The sequence below is a fragment of the Erinaceus europaeus genome, chromosome 13, assembly GCF_950295315.1.
Source record: "Erinaceus europaeus chromosome 13, mEriEur2.1, whole genome shotgun sequence".
Lineage (NCBI taxonomy): Eukaryota > Metazoa > Chordata > Mammalia > Eulipotyphla > Erinaceidae > Erinaceus > Erinaceus europaeus.
In genome coordinates, this window is record NC_080174.1 from 91,674,371 (window position 1) to 91,694,946 (window position 20,576).

The 20,576-nt window shown below is 52.3% G+C and overlaps 1 protein-coding gene across 1 annotated transcript in view; it reads right to left on the reverse strand.

The window, feature by feature from the left end:
• Positions 1 to 498: 498 nt before the first annotated feature.
• The window catches only part of TNFRSF1B (TNF receptor superfamily member 1B), a 44,531-nt gene continuing 24,453 nt past the window's right edge, over positions 499 to 20,576 (reverse strand). The window contains exons 2-10 of the mRNA XM_007532995.3: positions 19,762 to 19,858; positions 18,898 to 19,026; positions 17,821 to 17,970; positions 16,744 to 16,837; positions 15,882 to 16,150; positions 15,036 to 15,113; positions 14,386 to 14,420; positions 3,927 to 4,134; positions 499 to 2,573 (exon numbers count right to left, since the gene is read on the reverse strand). Coding sequence (XP_007533057.1) covers positions 2,293 to 2,573; positions 3,927 to 4,134; positions 14,386 to 14,420; positions 15,036 to 15,113; positions 15,882 to 16,150; positions 16,744 to 16,837; positions 17,821 to 17,970; positions 18,898 to 19,026; positions 19,762 to 19,858 — 1,341 coding nt within the window. The 3' untranslated portion in view covers positions 499 to 2,292. The remainder of the gene's footprint in view (positions 2,574 to 3,926; positions 4,135 to 14,385; positions 14,421 to 15,035; positions 15,114 to 15,881; positions 16,151 to 16,743; positions 16,838 to 17,820; positions 17,971 to 18,897; positions 19,027 to 19,761; positions 19,859 to 20,576) is intronic.

Below are 20,576 nucleotides of genomic sequence, written 5' to 3' on the forward strand. Positions count from 1 at the left end.
GTGCACTGTGATATATGCGCTTAACCAGGTGTGCCACCACCTGGCCCCTGAAATTAAATATTTTCCTCTTTTTAATTTTAGTTCTTCCCCCTCCCCTCCACCCCCTCAAGCCAGGGCCTCCTGTGTATGTGATTTCGCTGCTCTAGTTTACTGTTTAATTCAGAGAGAGAGAGAGAAGACACCACAATGCTGGAGTTCTCCGCAGGGCCACAGCACTTCCCATGTGGTGCCAAGCTTTGTGCATGACAAAGGCACAGGCTCTACCCAGTGAGCTATGTCTCTTGTCCAAGGTGATTATCTGGGAGCCAGAGAATCTAGAAGAGCTTCTGTGCCCCCCCCCCCCATTTGAGGTAGCACATGGCTGTGAGCAAGAGCAGAGCTGAAATGGAAGTGTTCCCACTGAGGGACTCAGACGCAGCCCTGGCCCTGTCTCTCCCTACACCCTGACAGGGCAAGCTGAGCCCCAGGCAAACCCCAGCAGACACCCAGAGGCCAACGTGTATAACAAACACAAATTTTATTTCTAAGCAGAAATGCAATTCAGGCTGCAGTACACACTCTTATCCTTGGGACTCACACAAGTGTGGGAACCACAGTCACACCCAAGGGGGTTCCCTCCTATTTACAAGCTTCCCTACAGGGCCTCTAGGGGAGGCCGTGAGGTCTGAGCCTCTCCCAGGACCGTCCACTAGGGGCCACTGTGCTCCTGTGGCTGGAGACCTGACCAGCGCCACTCAGCTCAGTGGGGAATCTTCATGCTCCAGGACCACGTGCTTCTTTCTTCCTTTTTATTATTTTTTTCCCCAGTCTCCTTGGTAACAGCTGTACTTTTCCACCTGCAGAAAGTTCAGCTGCCAGGCCAGTGGAGTTTTTCAACAAGGGACTCAAGTGCCTGGGGTCCAACTGGCTTTTCAGGGAGGCTCCATTCTCCTCTGGAATTGCATCCAGACTGGGCAAGAACACCCCGGCTCAGCCCTGCGAGGTCCTGGACTCAAGAGCTGACACTCGGGTGGGGGAAGACTTCTTGGGGACAAATTGCTGGTTTCAGCTGCTTCAAGGCAGGTCACTCAAGGACAGGGCCATCGAGGACACACACACAGAAACACACACACACAGATGCAGACAAACACAGGACTGGCCCTCAGCATCTCACATCCACACAGTACCAATGGGGCTCCTGGCTTCCCCAGGGCCTGCCTGGGGCTTTGGGAATGGCCAGAGGGGTCGAGGCTGAGGTAGGTGGAGAGAGATGGCTGGACGCATCGCATCTCTGGTTCCTGAAATTCCCTGTTTGGAGAAGGAGGGGCCTCTGTCTCTACCCAGGGGAGGAGGTGGAGGTGGGGCTGCTGGTAAACTGGACTAAAGGTCAAAGGCAGTGGCCACAAAGTGGGGTTTTGTTTATTTTGGCTGGCTTCTTTGCCTGTCTGGAATTCTTTTTCCTTTCCTTTTTTTTCTCTCTCTTTTTAATTTTTTTATTATCTTTATTGCATAGAGACAGCCAGAAATCAAGAGGAAAGGGAGAGAGAGACACACCTGCAACCCTGCTTCACCACTCGCAAAGCTTTCCCCCTGCAGGTGGAGACTGGGGGCTCGAACCTGGCTCCTTGCCACTGTAACATATGCGCCCAACCAGGTGTGCCACCACCCAGCGCCCCCCCCCCTTAACTGCCCCTGCAAGGTTTTTGGTTTGAGGTTTGCCAACTATACCAGCTCACAACAGCACTTTCTCTGGGTGTTCCAGGCACCTGAACTCTGAACTCACACTCCGTCAAGCCAGCAGAAGTGGACTTGGAGGTGGTGTTTTTCCAAAGGTCTTACGCTAACCCAAGGGAGGCCCATCTGACACAAGGATCCTGCCCCCCCTCTCTGTACAGAACCGCCAGACCTGCAAGGGGCCAGTTACAGTCTTAGCCACAGGCTGTAGCACTGCCCCTGCTCCACCAGTGGAACCCCCCCAGCTGTCCCCCTCCCCAGCAAGCCCTTCTGGAAGGCAGGAATGTGGAAAACAAAACAAAACAAAACAACCAAGGGCTCCAGAAGCCAAGCTCACAGGACTGGCTGAGGGGCAGCCCTCCGAGGGCAGAGGTTCAGCCTAGCGGTCCTGGCCAGCTTTCTGAGGGACGAGAGAGCTTTCCCATCACTTCCCGCCTGGGAGGCTGGGCCGTGGAGGCCAGCAAAAGAATCTGGTACGGGAAGGGCTGTAGTATCCTGGGCTGAGGGCCCAGGGGACCCTTATCAGGGCCACTGGGGGGTCAACCCTCCTCGTCTGCGCCGTGATCCCTGCCGGCCCGGTTAGCTGGCCTTCATGCCGGCATCTGGCACTCCCAAAGGCAGAAGCTTCTCTTCTGGGGTGTGCAATAGCGTGTCCAAAAGCCCTGGCTGAGACTGAAAAGGACATTCCTCCCTGGAGAAGGGGAGCTGCTGATCCTTCATGGAGCCCGAGGGACTGGTGTTCCCATCACCCGCTGTGGAGCCGGCCTGAGAAGGACACTGGGAGCCATGGTCAGAGCTGCCACAGACGTTCACAATGCACGTGACGTTGACGTGGGTCCCCTGGTGGCTGGGGGAGGAGTCTGCCAAGCACAAGAGGGGAGGGGAGAGGGCAGTCAGTCAGCATCTTGGAGTTGGGGAGTAGGGTCTCTACAACCCGGATCTCCTGCCCCCGAGGAAGACCTGTGGACAAAGAGCACTGGACTAGGAGCCAAGATGCCCTGTTCCAGATGCCACCTCTGCTGTGCAGCCTCAGGCAAGTTACTTAGCCTTCCTGTGCTTCAGTTTTCTTTCTTGCTCTCTTTTTGTATCTTTATTTATTTATTCATTTTATATAGAGACAGAGAAAAATTGAGAGGAGAGAGGGAGATTAGGAGGAAGAGAGACAGAGAGACACCTGCAGCCCTCCTTGACCACTTGTGAAACCTTCCCCCCTGCAGCTGGGGACTGGGGCCTTGAAGCTGGGGCCTTTTGGACTGCAATGTGTGTGCTCAACCAGGTGTGTCACTGCCTGGCCCCTCAGTTTTCTTTTTTTTTTAATTATCCTTATTTATTTATTGAATAGAGACAGCCAGAAATGGAGAGGGGAGGGGGTGATAGAGAGAGACAGAGAAGGGGGAGAGAGACAGAGAGACACCGACAGCCCTGCTTCACCACTTGTGAAGCTTTCCCCCTGCAGGTGGGGACCAAGGGCTCGAACCGAGGTCCTTGCACACATGTGACATGCGCCACCATCTGGTCCCTGCCCCTCAGTTTTCTCATCTGTCAAATAAGAATATTTAATCCAACACGTGCCCTGGATGGGAAGAACCAATAATAGAAAGCGCAGGAAGCTGGCACAAGAACAAAACATACTTCCCACAAGGAATTAGGAAAAAAAAAAATGGACAGGCGGTGTATGTTAGATGACATCAGCCAAGTGATTGGAGAATGTCAATCAAGCAGTGAAAGCAAGTGACTTTCCTGACACTGCTGGCATTTGATCCCCGGTCATCTTCACCCCAGCTGGGGTCCCCAACCCCAGGAACTGAGGGCCAATCCTGGGAGGCCAGTGCTAGCAGAGCATAGCCAAGCGACCCCCCACCCCCAAAAGAGGCTGAGGAGAGAGGGCGTGGGGTGGAAATCACGGGGCAGGAAGGAAATTACCACCTCGAGCCTTCGTGGCACCCAACGTCCCAAATGTCACCCAAAGCCACCATGACCTTTACACGCTAGCATGAATGTGAGCGGGGACCAGGGGCACATTCCTGGGGCCAGAACCAAGGTGGAGGTCTGGGTGTACTTGGGCTCAGTTGGCCCCAAGGGGAGAGAGAGCAGAGACTGCAGAAGGACTGAGGTGGGTGCCCTGCGTAGGCCTGGCCCTGCAGGGGAGGCCCTGAAGTGAAGCTGAGGCAGAACCTGGGAGGACAGAGAGAGTGGAGACAGGGGCCTTTTACCTTTGCTCCCGGTGCTGGCCCGGGCCTCGGTGGCCCCGGCCTTCCTGGTACGCTGAGCCTGCAGCTGCTTCCCAGCCCGCGGCCCCCTGTCTGCAGTGCTGGCCGAGCTCTCCAGGGAGCTGCTGCTGGAGCTTGGCGCCGTGGTCAGTAGGTACCGTTGCTCTGTGCCCAGGGTGCCCAGGGCCTTGTCAGCAGCCGGCAGGTGAGGCTGGCAGGAGGAGGAAGGGGGAGAGGTCAGCCTTCCAGTCGTCCGGTCACCACCTGCACTTCACGTTTACACGTCGCTTCTGCCCACAACTACAGCTGCTTTTGGGAGATGCCAGTGGCAGGGGAGAAGAGGCCACACAGCCCTGCTCTGAGACAGTCCTGGCTGGGGAGGGACTCTCGTCCCCATTTGGAATAAGGACATGGACCCAGAGGGCAGCTACTTTCTGGATTTTTTTTTTAACTTAAAAATTTTTTTTAGCTACTGCCAGAGTTATTGCTGGGGCTTAGTATCTGCAGGATAAACTCACCATTCCTGGCAAGACTTTAATTTAATTAATTTAGATAGGACAGAGAAAAATTGAGGGAGTAGTCTCAAAGTCTCTTCCTAGAAAGGGAGAGAGAGAGTGAGAGCAAGATTTGCAACACTGCTTCACTGCTCCTGAAGCTTCTCCCTTGCAGAGACTGGCGGCTTGAACTCAGGTCCTTGTGTGTGGTAAAATGTGTGTTCAGGGCAGGGATAGATAGCATAATGGTTCTGGAAAGAGACTTTCATGTCTGGGGCTCCAAAGTTCCCAATTCAATCCCCTGCACCACCATAAGCCAGAGCTGAGCAGGGCTCTGGTAAAAAAATTAAAAAAGAAAAGGTGTGTGCTCAACTCAGTATACCACCACCCAGCCCTCTGCTTTTTTTAAATCTTAATATTATTTTTTAAATATTTTTTTTCTATTTATTATTGGATAGAGGCAGAAATTGAGAGGAGAAGGGAGATACAGAGCAAGAAACAGAGAGAGACACCTGCAGCCCTACTTCACCATTTGTGAAGCTTTCCCCCTGCAGGTGGGATCCAGCAGGCTTGAACCCTGGTCCTTGTGCATTGTAATGTGAGTGCTTAACCAGATGTGCCACCGCCTGGCCCCCCAATGTTATTTTTATGAATTATTTAATAACGGTCTATAAGATCATAAGGCGACAGGGTTAGATTTTCACACTCCTCCCACTGAGAAAGTTCTTTTGTTGTTCACCATTCTGGGATGACTTTTTCAAACAAAGGGAGAGAGAGAGAGATATCACAGCTCCCAAGCTTCTATATGTGAACTCTCTCTCTATCCCCACAGTGCATTTCTTTCTGTCTTAAAATATTATCTATTTTTAATTTAAATTTTTAAAATTATCTTTATTTGCTGGATAGAAAGAGTCAGAAATTGAGAGGGGAAGGAGAGATAGAAACCGAGAGAGACAGAGAGACATCTGCAGCCCTGCTTCACCACTTGCAAAGCTTTCCCCCTGCAGGTGGGAACCGGGGGCTCAAACCTGGGTCCTTGTGCACTGTAACATGTGTGCTCAACCAGGTGCACCACCACCCAGCCCCCTTAATATTATTTGTTCATTATTGGACAGAGAGTTAAATTTGAGAGGGGAGAGGGAAACAGAAAGGGAGAGAGACAGAGAGCTGCCTGCAGGCCTGCTTCACCACTCATGAAGCTTTCCCCCTGCAGGTGGAAACCAGGGGCTTGAACCTGGGTCCTTGTGTACTGCAATGTGAGCGCTTAACCAGGTGTACCACTACCTGGCCCCTATATCACCAAGTGAGCTATCTGGCTGGCCCAAGAGTGATTTTGTAAGGTCACTCTGCTACCACGGGGTCATGTGTCCAGTTTAGCAGCTCAGAGGATGGACTCTGGAGCCAGACTACATGGGTGCAGATGACACCTCTGTCTCTCTCCATAGCTGAGTGGCCTTGGGCAAGTTACTTAACCTCTCTGTGCCTATCGCTATGGTTCTCATCTATAAGGGGAGTTAAGCACCCATTCATTCACAGGGTGGTTGTGAAGATTCCATGGCCAAGTACTTCTCAAGTGTTGGAAAGTTTTAATTACCTAGTGGGCTCCGTGTGGGTTTATTAAGTGAGGGCCAGCAGCCTCAATCCTGTGAACCAAATCTGGCCCACGGCTATTTGGGCAGAGGCTTTAAGCCATGGATATTCCGTGTGTGTGTGTGTGTGTGTGTGTGTGTGTGTGTGTCTGTGTATATGTGTGTGCGTGTGTCTTCCTCTATCTTTCTCGGCACCTAGAGCCTTGCACATGTGCAATTTCACTGTTCCTAGCCTAGGCTATTTTTTCATTCAGAGAGAGAGAGAGAAGAGAGACACATAGTATTATCAAAACTTCATCTGGTGACATGGCATCTCCCCTGTGGTGCTGGGGTTTGAACGTGGGCCATGAGCATGGCAAGGCAGGCACTTTACCTGATGAACTATCTCTATAGCCCATCACACACACAGACACACACACACACACACACACACACACACACACACACACACACACAATGGTTTTTCTTTATTCTCTTTCTTTTTTAAATTTGCCTCCAAGGTTATTGCTGGGGCTCAGTGCCTGCACCACAAAATCCACTGATCCTGGAGACTATTTCCCCCCCCTTTTTTTTGCCCTTGTTGTTTATTGTTGCTGTTATCATTGTTGTTGTTAGTAGTGTTGTGGTTGTTATTGTATAGGACATTGAGAGATGGAGAGAGGAAGGGAAGACAGAGAGGGGGAGAGAAAGACAGACACCTGCTTCACCGCCTGTGAAGTGACTCCCCTGCAGGTGGGGAGGTGGGGGCTCAAACCGGGATCTTTACAGCGGCCCTTGTGCTTCAGGCCATGTGCACTTAACCCACTGTGCCACCACCCGGCACCCCCAGAACGGTTTTTCAATTTCTAAATGATCAGAGAAAAATATTAGAGCTTTTTTTAAAAAATGAAAGAAATCAGTGGAAATAATGAACAGTCCGATGTGAACAATAGCATGTGAGGTGGCCTGAATTTCTAGATAGTCTTGGGGACCCGACACAGACTGGATGGCACTTAATAATCCCGTTTGCTTGTGCAGTGACCACTGACCACGGCTGCTGTCCCACTATGATGGCAGAGACAGAGAACGTCTGGTCCAAAAAGTCAAAGTGATTTACCAACTGGCCCAAGAAGGAAAGTTTGCTGTCCCTTGTGTCTGATCCATCAGCTCAGTGCAGACAGTCCTTTGATAAGGAGGACCCCTGGCCATGCTGTTCTGCCAGTCCTTTCTGCCAGTCACTTCCCAAGCTGCCCTGAGGCTCACAGAACATAACTGCCTCTCCCTCTCCCTCTCTCTACCAGAGCACTGCCCAGCTCTGGCTTATGGTGGCACTGGTGAGGGAGGGGTTGAACCTGGGGTTTTGTAACCCCAGGCATGAGAGTCTCTCTGCACAACCATTGTGCTGTCTGACCTCACCCTACATGACTATTTCTCAGAGCACAAGTAGCCACAGCTGCTATGGCAGTGTGTCCATATTCACTGACACTCGAATGCCGTCCAGCACCAAGCACCGGGCTGACACCCTTCCACCAGTCCAGTGTGTCTGGGGTTCTGGGAAGCCCTGGGTGCTCTATGCTGAGGCTCAGCCCATCTATACCGCCTCAGCAGCTGGGCAACCACTGCCTTCAGGGTCAGCGCTCAGTGTACTCCCGCAGGAAGGCAGAGGGGAGGGGCTGTGTGCTCACCTCCTGCCCAGGCCCACCTGTTGCAGAGAGGCCAGGAAGAACAAGAACCAAGACAGAGCCAGGCGCTCATGTTACAGTGCACAAGGGTCTGGGTTCTGCAGGGAGGGAAGCTTCACAAGTGGTGAGGCAGTGCTGCAAGTGTGTCTTTCTCTCCTCTCTATCCCCCCTTCCCTTTTCAATTGCTCTTTATGTATATCCAATAAAAATAGAATAGTGTCCAACAACAGATGATGGTTGAGTAAGTTGTGGGCTGTATGCAAAATGGAATACAACTCAGCTATGAAAAATGGCGAATTAACCTTCTTCACCTCATCGTGGAGGGAGCTTGAAGGACTCATATGAAGTGAGATCAGCCAGAAAGAGAAGGGTGAGTATGGGATGATCTCACAAAGCAGAACTTGGACTGGAGTTGGTGTATGTACCAATGTAAAGTACTCCGGGGTGGGTGGTGGGGGTGCAGGTCCTGGAACATGATGGCAGAAGAGGACCTAGTGGGGGGTTCGATTGTTATGTGCAAAACTCAGGAATGTTACACATACAAACTACTGTGTTTTACTGTTGACTGCAAGTCATTAATCCCCCCAGTAAAGAAAAAAATGGCGCACGTGGTGCGAAGCGCAAGGACCAGCATAAGGATCCTCCTGGTCGAGCGCTCGGCTCCCCACCTGCAGAGGAGTGGCTTCACAGGCAGTGAAGCAGGTGTGCAGGTGTCTGTGTTTCTCTCCCCCTCTGTTTCCCCCCCTCCATTTCTCTCTGTCCTATCCTACAACAACGACATCAATAGCAACAACAATAACCACAACAACAATAAAAAACAGCAAGGGCAACAAAAGGGAAAATAAATAAATTAAAAAAGGGAGTTAGGCGGTAGTGCAGCGGGTTAAGCACACATGGTGCAAAGCGCAAGGACCAGCGTAAGGATCCAGGTTCAAGACTCCCACATGCAGGGGAGTCGCTCCACAGGTAGTAAAGCAGGTCTGCAGGTGTCTATCTTTCTCTCCCCCTCTCTGTCTTCCCCTCCTCTCTCCATTTCTCTCTGTCCTATCCAACAACGACATCAATAATAACTACAACAATAAAACAACAAGGGCAACAAATGGGAATAAATAAATATTAAAAAATAAATAAATAAATAAATAAAAAGAAAGGAAAAATATAAATAAATAAATAGTTTAAAAAAATCCAAGACCACAGAAGGGCTGGTGGGACTCAGGCCAGGATGGCAGGGCCAGGTGAGTTGAGAGGAGTCTGCTACAAAGGTGAGGGATACAGGCATGTTTGCAGCCATCTCCCTGGGAGAAGCTGAGACCCCAACTTTCCTTCCTCAGTATCTGCCTCTCGTGGCAAGCCAGTGAGGGTGCAGAGGCCCAGAGACGGTGAGTCCTACAGTCACCACCACACAGCGCCCTGCGACAAGGTCAGAGCCATGACCAGGGCACGGGGCCGCTGTGGGCTTCCCACTGCCTCTGCTCCCCCTGGTCATCACCCATAAGGCTTTGGAGGGGTGACAGGGCCCTTCAAGTTGAGGGTCTGACCTTGGTCACCAGATGCCATCCCACTGTGAGCTTGGACCAGTGGATTAGGAAGGTTAGAAGGAACATGGAAATGTCACAGCTCATACCCCACCCTCCAAAGGAGGCACTTCTCTGTCCCACATGGCTCGAGCAGAACAGAAACCCCAAAGGTCATCAGCTGCCTCACCACCCTGCCCCCAGCCCTTGACAACCACAAGTCACAAAGTTCAGGCAGAGGCTCTGAATTAGGTTGGCGCATCTTGAGGCCTGATAACTGACCTGGAGCCCCAGCAAGGGGAATCCTGAGGGGACTTACTCAAAAACAAAACCAAAAACTCATCACAGTCTGAGAACCAGAGAACTGGCTCAGCAGTAGAGCACAGGCCTTATATGTGTGAGGCCCTGCATTTGATCCCTGGCACCAGAGATGAGGTAGCACCTCTCACACCTTGTTCTCTTTCATCAAAGATAAATCAAGGTCCTAGCCAGGAAGCTCCCTTCCCAGATGCCCTGGACACCAGCAAGGACTCTGGCAAAGCCCCCAGCTGGGGCCTCCGGATCCCCCTCAGGGGCCATGTCTGGTCGTGTGTGTCTGTGAGCCTTGCACGCCTCCACGTGCGAAGCTGTGCAGTGTGTGTGCTGGGGGTGGGAGACAAAAGCACATTCAGGTCAGAGCCCCTGGCTGTATTCCTTAGCTGTGTGATCTTGGAAAAGTTTCCTAACTTCTCTGAACCCAAGTCTCATGGGCTGTAAAATGGGCACAATCTCCGGGTTTTTGTTGTTGTTGTTGTTCTGTTTTGTGCCACTGGAGTTATTACTAGGGCTCAGTGCCTGCACAACAAATACACTGCCCCTGGCCACCACTTCTTTCTCTATTTGGGGGGACAGAGAGACACTGAGAGGGGGAGGGGCAGACAGAGAGACAGAGACACCCTGTAGTATTGGCTTCACCGCTTGTGAAATTTCCCTTCTACAGGTGAGGAACAGGGACTTGAACCCGGGTCCCTGCAAACTGTAATGTGTGCGTTTAACCAGGTGCACCACAGCTGGGTCCTCAGCACAATCGTGTCACTGCTCGTGTGCTTGTAGGTTGAACTGTAAGCATCCTTTGTTGAGTATCTGTTTACCACCATGGAAACGGTGACTCAGTCTTCAGTGTGGGTCCTGGCAGGAGGGTGGTGTCTCTGTGTGTGGGTGGTGGGATGACATGTGGGTGTGCCGACCTCTTCTAAACAAGTGGAAGGATCTCGGGGACAGTGCAGGGGGCAAAGTGCAAAGCCCTGGGGTTGGTCTCCAGCACTACATGGGAACACCTTGGCAGCACAAAAGGGAACTTCATGAACGGTGGAGTGATACCAGCCAGGTGTCTGTCCTTCTCTCCACCCTCTCACTCTTTCTGTCTCTCTCCATATATATGTATATATATGGAGAGAGAGAGAGAGAGAGAGAGAGAGAGAGAGAGAGAGAAGGAGGCTGCTTAGAAGTGTTGTACATGCTTGAGGCCTTTTGTTCATTCTCTGGCACTGAATAAAAATTAAATAGACAGAGGCCAGGCGATGATGCACCTGGTTGAGCGCACATGTTACAGTGTGCAAGGACCCAGTTCAAGCCTCTGGTCCCCACTTGCAGGGGGAAAGCTTCATGAGTGGTGAAGCAGGGCTGCAGGTGTCTCTCTGTCTCCCTTCCCCTCTATCTCTCCCTTCCTTCAATTTCTGACTGTCTCTATCCCATAAAGATTTTTAAAAGGGGGATGGGGTGGTGGTGGTGTCATATCTAGTTGAGAACACATGGTACAGTGCACAAGGACCTGGGTTCGAGCCCTCAGTTACCACCTGAAGGGGAGAAAGCTTTGCGAGTGGTGAAGCAGGGTTGCAGGTATATCTCTATCTCCTCCTTCCTTTCAATTTATGGCTGTCTCTATCCAATAAATAAATAAAGATAAAAAATTTAAAAGAGGGGCCCTAGTGGTGGTGCACCTGGTTGAGTACATCTTACAGTGCACAAGGACCTAGATTCAAGCCCCCGGTCCACACCTGCAGAAGGAAAGCTTTGCAAGTAATGAAGCAGGGCTGCAGGTGTCTGTCTCTTTCCTTCTCTATCTCCCCCTTTCCTTTCAATTTCTGACTGTCTCTATCCAATAAGTAAATAAATATAAAAACTATTTAACAAATTTAGAAAAGATATAAAAACATGTAGATAGATAAATCCAAAGAAGCTACTATGCAGCCACATCTTGGGGTTGCCAGGGGCTGCACAGAAGAAAGTGGCAGGGGGTGGGGGTGGGGGCTGTGCTTTTAACAAGGAAATGAGTCAACACCACAGATTCAGGGCTGCTGCTTGCTCCTTACCCCGCCCCACTCCTCTGCCCAAATGGGAAAAAAATCTGTTTCCAACATGCCACTGGAGGCACTCAACAACTTGTTGAGTCACTCACAATCCTGGGACACAGAACTGTCCAGAGAAAGGGGAAGCAGAGGCAAGAGGGCCACACCCAGGAAGCCTTCATGCCTGAGGTGTCTGAAAATACTCTCAGGGAAAGAAATGGAGACTATAGGTCTCCCGGGTCAGGCCTGCCACCCTCCCTCCTCCCCACCGGCTGTTAGCATAAAGGGAGGGGGTGGCAGTCACTCCACAGGGGAGTGAGAGGTGCTTTAGCACCCCAGATCTGTGACTGCATTCTCTGAGATACAGTCAAGGCTCAAAGACGACTGACTTAGCTATGTCACACCGGTTGCTCTGTGCCACTTTGGATCAGTCTCGGCCCAGGGGAAGCCCCAGGTATGGGCCAGCAAAGCTTCCCAGCCAGGGGGACTGAGGTCCCAGGAGCCATGTGGCCATGCCTGGACACATTTCCGATTGTCAAAACTGGAGGCAGGGGGCCGGGTGGTGGTGCACTGGGTGGTGGTGCACCTGGTTGAGCGCACATGTTATGATGCACAAGGATCCAGGCTCGAGACCCCGGTGCCCACTTGCAGGGGGGTAGCTTTGCGAGTGGTAAAGCAGGGCTACAGGTACCTCTCTGTCTCTCTACCTCTCTATCACCCCCTTCCCTCTCAATTTCTGGCTGTCTCTATGCAATAAATAAAGATGAGAAAAAGAAATAAAATTAAATTAAAAAAAAATCCTGGGATCTCCGAGCTCCTGGGATCTGGAGGGTAGACAGCTTGCCAGGACAGACTGCCCCACAGAGCTACCTGGCACCCACTGCTCAAACGGCTCCCCGCTGGGCTCTGTTTCTCATGTGTAAGTGAGGTGCAAAGCCCACCCTGCTCACCAGACGCAGGGTTGCAGTAGGCCTTGCGCCCACCACACACCCACCTCCACACCTTCCCCACTGTGCTCCACCACCACAGGATCTGGGAGAGCAAAGCACCCCTTTCCCCTCAGTCACAAGGCCCAGTTCTGGACAGGTCTACCTGGAGCTGCTGGGAGAGGGTCTGACTTCCTGTTCAAAGACACCAAGACAGGGGCTAGGAGAGAGCTCACCCAGCAGAGCTCACCCTAGACCATGCACAGGGACCCAGGTTCAAGCCTCCTAGAGCCACGTGGGGGAGGAGAGCACACTGGCACTGGGGAAGCCTCCCAAGCAATGGAGCAGTGCTATGATGTCTCTCTTCTCTCTGTCTCTCCCTCTCTGCTTCTCACTCCCAAACTAAAAAGAAAAGAGGAAAGAAGAAGTGAGCTAGGGAAGGAGCAGGAGCAGAGCCCCAATAGTAACTCGGAAGAAAAAAAAAGTCAGCCACCATAACTAGTTTCACCATTACCCCCCACACTCCTGCCTCAAACCTGGAGGTCACACACAAAGTGACTGTCACCATCTTGTGACAAGGAAGCAAGAGAACAAGGGCTAGGCAGTGGTGCACCTGGTCATTCACATACTACAGTGCACAAGGACCTGGGTTCAAGCCCCTGGTCCCCACCTGCAGGGGAAAAGCTTCACGAGTGGTGAAGCAGGGCTGCAGATGTCTCTCTCCCTACCCCTTCAATTTCTCTCTGTCTCTATCCAATAATAAATAAATAAAATAAAGTTTAAAAAGAGGAGAGGAAGAAGAGGGGAGGAGGAGGAAGAAGAGGAGGAGAAGGAGGAAGAGAAGAAGGAGGAGGAGGAGGAGAAGGAGACACTCAGGATGGCAGAGCCAGGAGTCTGGCTGGCATGGCAGAAAGAGCCAATTAAGCCCACCCCAGCAGCTATCAAGCCCTCTGCTTGTTGGTAGGGAAAATTACATACTGCTAAGCAGTGCTTTAGAGAAAGAAAAATAAATAAATAAACAAAGCCCTTTCTTTTTAAGTTGCCCTTAAGTCTGCTGTTACTTGAAGCCAAATGCCTTCCCACTGAGAACTGGTGCAACACAGGTCTCCTCCTGGACCTGGACCTATAGATAAGGCCAAAGGGAGAGGCCTGTTGAACTGGGTCAAGACCCTGTGTCCAGTTCTTTCTGGTCTCCACCCCAACTACAGAGATGACCCACCCCATCTCACCCACTGCCACCCAGACCCGGGGGTGGAGGGGACCATGAGGACTCCCCAAGACTCACGCTGAAGACCACTGTCCCAGAAGGAAGTGTTTCATGAGCACTGCTGCCAGCTGAGAGGAGGGCACGGCCCTGTCAGCTGGCCTTAACAGTCACTCTTTCCATTCCAGGGCGAGGAGCTATCATGAGGAATTGCACCTCCACAGAGGTTACACCATGGATCTGTCTCTGACCCTGTTACGCAGTGAGCCCTTGACACCCCCCAAACATTCTGCACCAACTTTCATTCTTTCTTTTAAGTGCTTTTTTAAAATTATTTTTAAAAATATTATTTTTTTAATTAGTGGATAGAGACAGAGATAAATTGAGAGGAAGGGGAGGGGGAGATAGAAAGACAGAGAGACACCTACACCCCTGCTTCACCACTTGTGAAGCTTCCTTCCTCCTGCAGGTGGGGACCAGAGGCTTGAACCTATGTCCTTGTGCTCTGTAATGTGAGCGCTCAACCACCCGGCCCTCTGTACCAACTTTCCCCCCCAAGTGGCATGCCACATCACAGCTCTTTATTAACTGGGGGCTATGGGGGGGCTGCCTAGCTGTGGGGACAGACCTTGGCTGGCCACTCCTCAGCTCTCATGATGCTTGACAGCAGAGAGATCACCTGGGAAGTCATTGCTTCCTGGGGGCAGACCCACAGGGAGGAGGAAGAAGAGGTCACAAGCTACTTACCACCTTGACTTCTCCAGGAAGGCAGAAGGGTTTCTCTGGAGAGAGGAGAAGGGAGAATCAGCAAGGTCATGTCCTCAGGGTTTTTCTGTCACAGGACAAGGAAGGGCTGTCCAGGCCCCCCGGAGGGATTCAGGCAGAGTAGGCCCAACCAGAGGGGAGAAGTAACTGCCAGGTGAGATACATAGAAAACCCCCCCCCCCCACATACACACACACCATCACCACCACCATCAACTCTGCATCACCGCCACCACCAACACACACCATCACCATCACCACCACCATCACCAACCTGGAACTGTGCCATTCCCGATACCCCTAACCATTCTCCAGTCCCACCCCAGTTCTGCCTGTGCCCTCCACCGAGCCTGCCCTCTCTTTCCTGCATACAGTCCACCTGCAGAAGCCTTACCCACCTCCGACCCCATTCCAGAAGGCTCAGGTGGGGGTCAGGTCCCCCTGCATTCCCAGACACAACTCCTGAATTATTGCCAAGGGCTACCCCGAAGGCTCCCGGCCCTGTGGTAGATAAGCTACAGGGAGTGCCTTCAGCCCCCAGCTTTCAGTTCCCAGAGCTTGTGGCTGTGTGTCCAGCTCTGTCTGGCCCACGAGGCTGCACCCAGGGTACCCTGTAATAGAATGGGATCTTACTTTTCCTCTGGGTCATGATGATACATTTCGCCACTGCAATTACCACCAGACTAAGGGCTGTCAAACCCACAATCAGTCCTGGAAGAGAAAGAGAAACTCCAAGTGCCTGCAGAAGGCAAAAAGCCTAGTGTAGCAGGGGCTGAGCAGGGCAGTTGAGAACCAACAGGGAGGGCTGGCATGAACCAGGGGCAAGCTTAGTTCAGAGGTGCTCAGATTCAGAGACAAAGCCGCCCACCCCCAAAATGCATGTGTCCCCAGCCCCAGCTAGGATTCACATCAGCCCTCTGGCCCAAGTCTAGAAGGTATAACCTGGCCAGCCTCACCATCTTGAGCTTATTGGAAACTGCAATGAGGCGGGCCAGTTGGTGGTGCACCTGGTTAAGTGCACACATCACAATGCACAAGGACCCAGGTTCAAGTCCCTGGTCCCCACCCACAAGGGGAAAGCTTCATGAGTGGTGAAGCAGGGCTGCAGGTATCTGTGTCTTTCTCCCGCTCTGTCTCCCCCTCCGCTCTCAATTTCTCTCTGTCTCTATCCAATAATAAATATGTATATTTCATTTCCTATCTATCTATCTATCTATCTATCTATCTATCTATCTATCTATCTATCTATCTATCTAAAAGAAACTGCAACCAGGAAGCCATTTCCACTTTCAGACTGACTGCCAAGGCCACCTCTCCCCACCCCAGGGTTCCCAGTGACAGCAGGAGGTCTTAGGAGGAACCATGTCTCAACCCACTTACATCTCAGGACAGGGCACAGGGCATGGCCAGCTCTCAATGAGAGGTGCCGGGTTGCCCAAAGGGGAGCTGGGGCAGGTGACCCAACCCTCTGTGACTCACCAATCGGAAGGGACAAGGTGTCAGTGCTGACTTCTTCCACAGAGATATTTGAGTCCGTTGGAAGCAGGAGTGAAATGTTTGGAGCCAAACTGGGCTCAGCAGTTGGCACTAGGATCTGGGGTCTCGTGGGCTCTGGGTATTGGGGTCTTGAGGACTCTGGCTGGGGCTTGAGAGAAGGGCCCGAGACCACCTTCGTGATGGTGGGAGAGAACTCCGTCCGGCAGACAGCATCCCTACTTGCATTGCCAGGGAGGGCCACCAAGTGACATCTGGGTGTGGGGGTAGGTTTGGTCAGTGGACACTGGAGGCAGAAAGGCTCAGGCTCGGTCAGGAGCCAGGGCAGCCTGAGGGGTCCCCACAGTGAGGATGCAGGGGTGTGGTGGTGATTATGTGTGCCCACCTTCTCAGAATGTCCCTTCGTCTTTCCACTCTAGCTGTGTGGGGACCCACCCACCTGAAGACAAAGCAGCCCTGAGGTGCCAGGTGGTGGTGCACCTGGCTGAGCGCACATACCACAATGTGCAAGGACCCAGGTTTGAGCCCCCACCTGCAGGTGGAGCAAGCTTTGTAAGTGGTGAAGCAGGGCTGCAGGTGTCTGTCTCTCTTCCTCGGTATTACCCCCTCCCCTCTCAATTTCTGGATGTCTCTATCCAATAAACAAAAACAGATCATTAAAACCAGATAGAGAGGGAGAGAAAGCAGCCCTGACACTGAACAGGGCTTAACAATGACCCATCCCCCCTGGTGAGGGGCAGGGTGAAGAAAGACAGGAGTGTCCTGGCCCTTCAGAGCTGCAGAGTCTATCAGCACCAAGGGACAGCCCCTCCCCACATCCCCACAAGCAAGGGACTCAGCTACTCACTTCCGGTGAGGTCTGCAGATGGCTGTGGACGAAGCAGTGTCAGAGAATGTCCCCGGGGCACAGGGGGCACATTGCACATTCGATGAAGCTGTTCCTGTGGGGGAAGTGGGGAGCAGACACTAACTCAGCTAGGAACAGGTGGCCCCAAGAGAAGTCCCAGGGGTCTGTGGGCCTCTGTCTCCTCCTTTGGCCCTCACAGCGCGCGCGCGCACTCACACACGCTTGGGAAGTTTGTCCTTTTAGCCAATTCTTGTGACTTTTATTTTTTTTCCAGAGCACGGTTCAACTCTGGCTTACAGTGGTGCTGGGGATTGAACCTGGGAATCTGGTGCCTCAGGCAGGAAAGGCTTTTTCTTTCTTTCTTTCTTTCTTTCTTTCTTTCTTTCTTTCTTTCTTTCTTTCTTTTTTTTTTTTATAAAATATTTATTTATTCCCTTTTGTTGCCCTTGTTTTTTTTTATTGTTGTAGTTATTATTGATGTTGTCGTTGTTGGATAGGACAGAGAGAAATGGAGAGAGGAGGGGAAGACAAAGAGGGAGAGAGAAAGACACCTGCAGTCCTGCTTCACCGATTGTTAATCGACTCCCCTGCCCCTGCAGGTGGGGAGTCAGGGGCTTGAACCGGGATCCTTATGCAGGTCCTTGGGCTTTACACCACCTGCACTTTAACCCACTGCGCTACTGCCCAACTCCCAGGAAAGGCTTTTTCTATAAACATCATGCTGTCTTCCCCAGCCCTCTGATGACTTCCTAGTCTCCAGAGTCACTTGGTTCCCACAGCACCTACTGACTTTCCAGCCCCTTAGGGCTCCTTCTGACCTTCTGGCTACTGAGCGTTAGTACTCCACAGGTGCCTGATCAGGACTAGTCATCATGGCAGTGTTCCCAGGTGGCTGGAGTCTAACCCTCTGGGTGCCCAGGGCTCCGATACAGTAGGTGCCTAGCCAGGGGTGCTGCCTGACTGGGTGGTGGGCTCCTGGGTGCCATGATAATGTTTCTAGGCTGACGGACACTCATGACGGACATGGATGAAGAAGCATCTCAGGGGCCTTGAGGTCTGACAGTAGGGGCTTCATACCTGGCTTGGCCACCCCGAAGCCAGGGGGGCACTTTCTCAGCAGTGAGCACTGGCTGCAGCTCTCACGCCTGGGCAGCGTGCAGAACCAGCCGGGCTGACAGGTGCAGATACGGTCCCGGTCGGGGAGGCAGGCTTGAGTCTCCACCTGGTCTGGAGGGGAGAGAGGGCAGCCCACGATCATTCCTACCCTCTCTGCCAACCCAGCACCTACACAGAGCTCAGGTCCCTGGGGTGCAGGTGGGTCCTCCACACCCCCAGCATGGGGAGAAAGAATCGTGGGCGTGGGGGTGGGTGGGCAGGGAGATAGCACAATGGTTTATGTAACTTTCCTGCCTGAGGCTCCAAAGTCCCAGGTTCAATCCCTGGCGCCACAATAAACCAGAGCTGAGCAGTGCTCTGGTGATAGACAGACAGACACACAGCTAGCTAGATAGCTAGGAGGCAGGACAGTGGTGCACCTAGTAAATCGCACATATCACTATGCGCAAGGACCTAGGCTCAAGCCCCCGGTCCCCACCTGCAGAGGATGCTTCATGAGCGGTGAAGCAGGTCTGCAGGTGTCTCTCTGTCTCTATCTCTTATCCTCTCTCAGTTTATCTCTCTCCTGTTGATAACAATAGAAAGAAAAAGATAAACAGATAAATGAATAAATATTAAGCGCAACCTGGGAGGTCACACAGCGGCGACAGCGTGGGGTTTAAAATCCTGAGGTCCCGAGTCTGATCCCCAGCATCACCTGTGCCAGAAGGACCCTCCAGTTCTCATTCCCCTCCACCCCCTCATGCCGATCAAATGAAACAGGGAAAGCCTGGTCCCAGAGCTCCCTGGCTGCAGACTGCACCACCTGCCTTCAGCAGCTAGAAAATGGGCCATGCTGGGCGCAAAGCCCCCTGGGGCTACGTAAGAGGAACTCAGGAGAGCAAGCAAGGATTAATGTCTTTGATAAGCAGTCTGTCAGGCCCTGGGGCACAGCCTGGGGACAGTCTCAGCCAGTGTTTAGCCAAAGAGCCAGGGGTGTCATGAGAGGGGTGGGGAGCACCCCCCCCCCCCCCGTGGGGAAACCCCCCATAGACTCACCAGCTTTGCAACGGGATCTACAGCTCAAGCACTTGAGCAGCCAAGTCCAGACTTGTGTGTAGGTGCCGCTCTCACAGGGGACGCACACTGTATCCGAGGTCGCCGTGCAGTACACCTCCACATGTTGGCCTGACAAAGTGACCGTCAGGAGTCTGAAATTCTGCCCCGACTTTGGGCTCCTCTGTGGTTCTCAGAACCTCAGAGTTCGGAAGCTCGCTGGTGTGTGTGTGTGTGTGTGTGTGTGTGTGTGTGTGTGTGTGTGTGTGTGGTGTGTGTGTAGTTGGAGCCTCACACATAGGCAATTTCACTACTTCTGGGTGTGGCTCCCTTAGCTCCTGCAACTAGGGTCTGGTACCCGAGAAATGGGTCAAGAGTCACTAAGTCAGTCTTTCCTGAGCACCCACTATGTGCCAGGCATTGTGCCTGGCACAGAGACACTGGGGCAGGAGGAGGGCAGAGACACTGGGGCAGGAGGAGGGCAGAGACACTGGCCAACTAGGACTCTGCCCATCCCCCCCCGCTTTCATTATTTTGCTGCTAGGGTCATCGCTGGGACTCAACGCCTACACTAGAAATCCACCACTCCTGGAAGTCCCCCACCTCTCTCTAGATAGAGACAGAGAAATTGAGAGAAGGGGTGATAGGGAAGGAGGGAGATATACCTGCAGCACTGCTTCATTGCTCATGAAGCTTCTCCGCTAATGGTGGGGAACAAGGGCTTGAACCCAGGTCTTTGTGCATGGTCGTGTGTCTGCTCTACCCTGTGTGCCACCACCCAGTCCCCTCCCGGCCCATAACACATGCACATCTCTCTGGGCTGCTATGCCCTTGAGTCACAGCTAACCCAAGATCTGGGACCCTCACCAGGCGGACACATGCTGCAGCACATTTGGGCCTTCTCGTTGTAGTAGTCATTCTGCCGGCATGAGCTTCCGGACTCTGGGGCGTAGGGGGCAATTGCCTGGAAAGAAGAGGGAAAGAGAGAGAGAGAGAGATGAGCTCAGTACTCATGCATCTGCCACCCCTGATGCCCAGATCCTACTCTGCACTCTGTGTCCTGCAAACACTGACTTCTGTCCCTGCTGGGACTTTACCTTTATTAATTTATTTTTGGAGGGGGGATGGTAGAAGAAGGAAAAATCCTTGTCTTCTTTCCCTCTTCCTCCTCTCCCTCTCTGTCATTCATGTTTACAAATGGAGGTACTAAGTCAAGCTGGACAGAGGGAGGATGTGGGCCTGAGCTCAGGACAGTGCCCTCTCTCCCTTCTGCAGCTAAGAAGTGGCCCTTCCTTCTTCCAGCCGAATGCCGCTTCCTCTGGGAAGCCCTCCCTCACTGTTCCGGCTGATGTGTGGTTCCTCCTCACTGTTTTTTTTCTTTTCTCTTTTCTTTATTGGGGGATTAATAGTTATAGTCAATAGTAACATACAGTCGCTGGCCCATGTGTAACATTTCTCAGTTTTCCACATCACACTCTAAGCACCCACCTAAGTCCTCCTCCACCATCATGTTCCAGGACCTGAACCCTCCCCCCACCCCAGAATCTTTTGCTTTGGTGCAGTACACCAATGGGGCTCTCTCTGAATGCTGGATAAGCATTCTAACAATCATCTTACTGAAATGGGGGGGATAGGTATCCTCCCACCCTGCGTAGTCTACATGAAACAGCTCTACAAAGGAG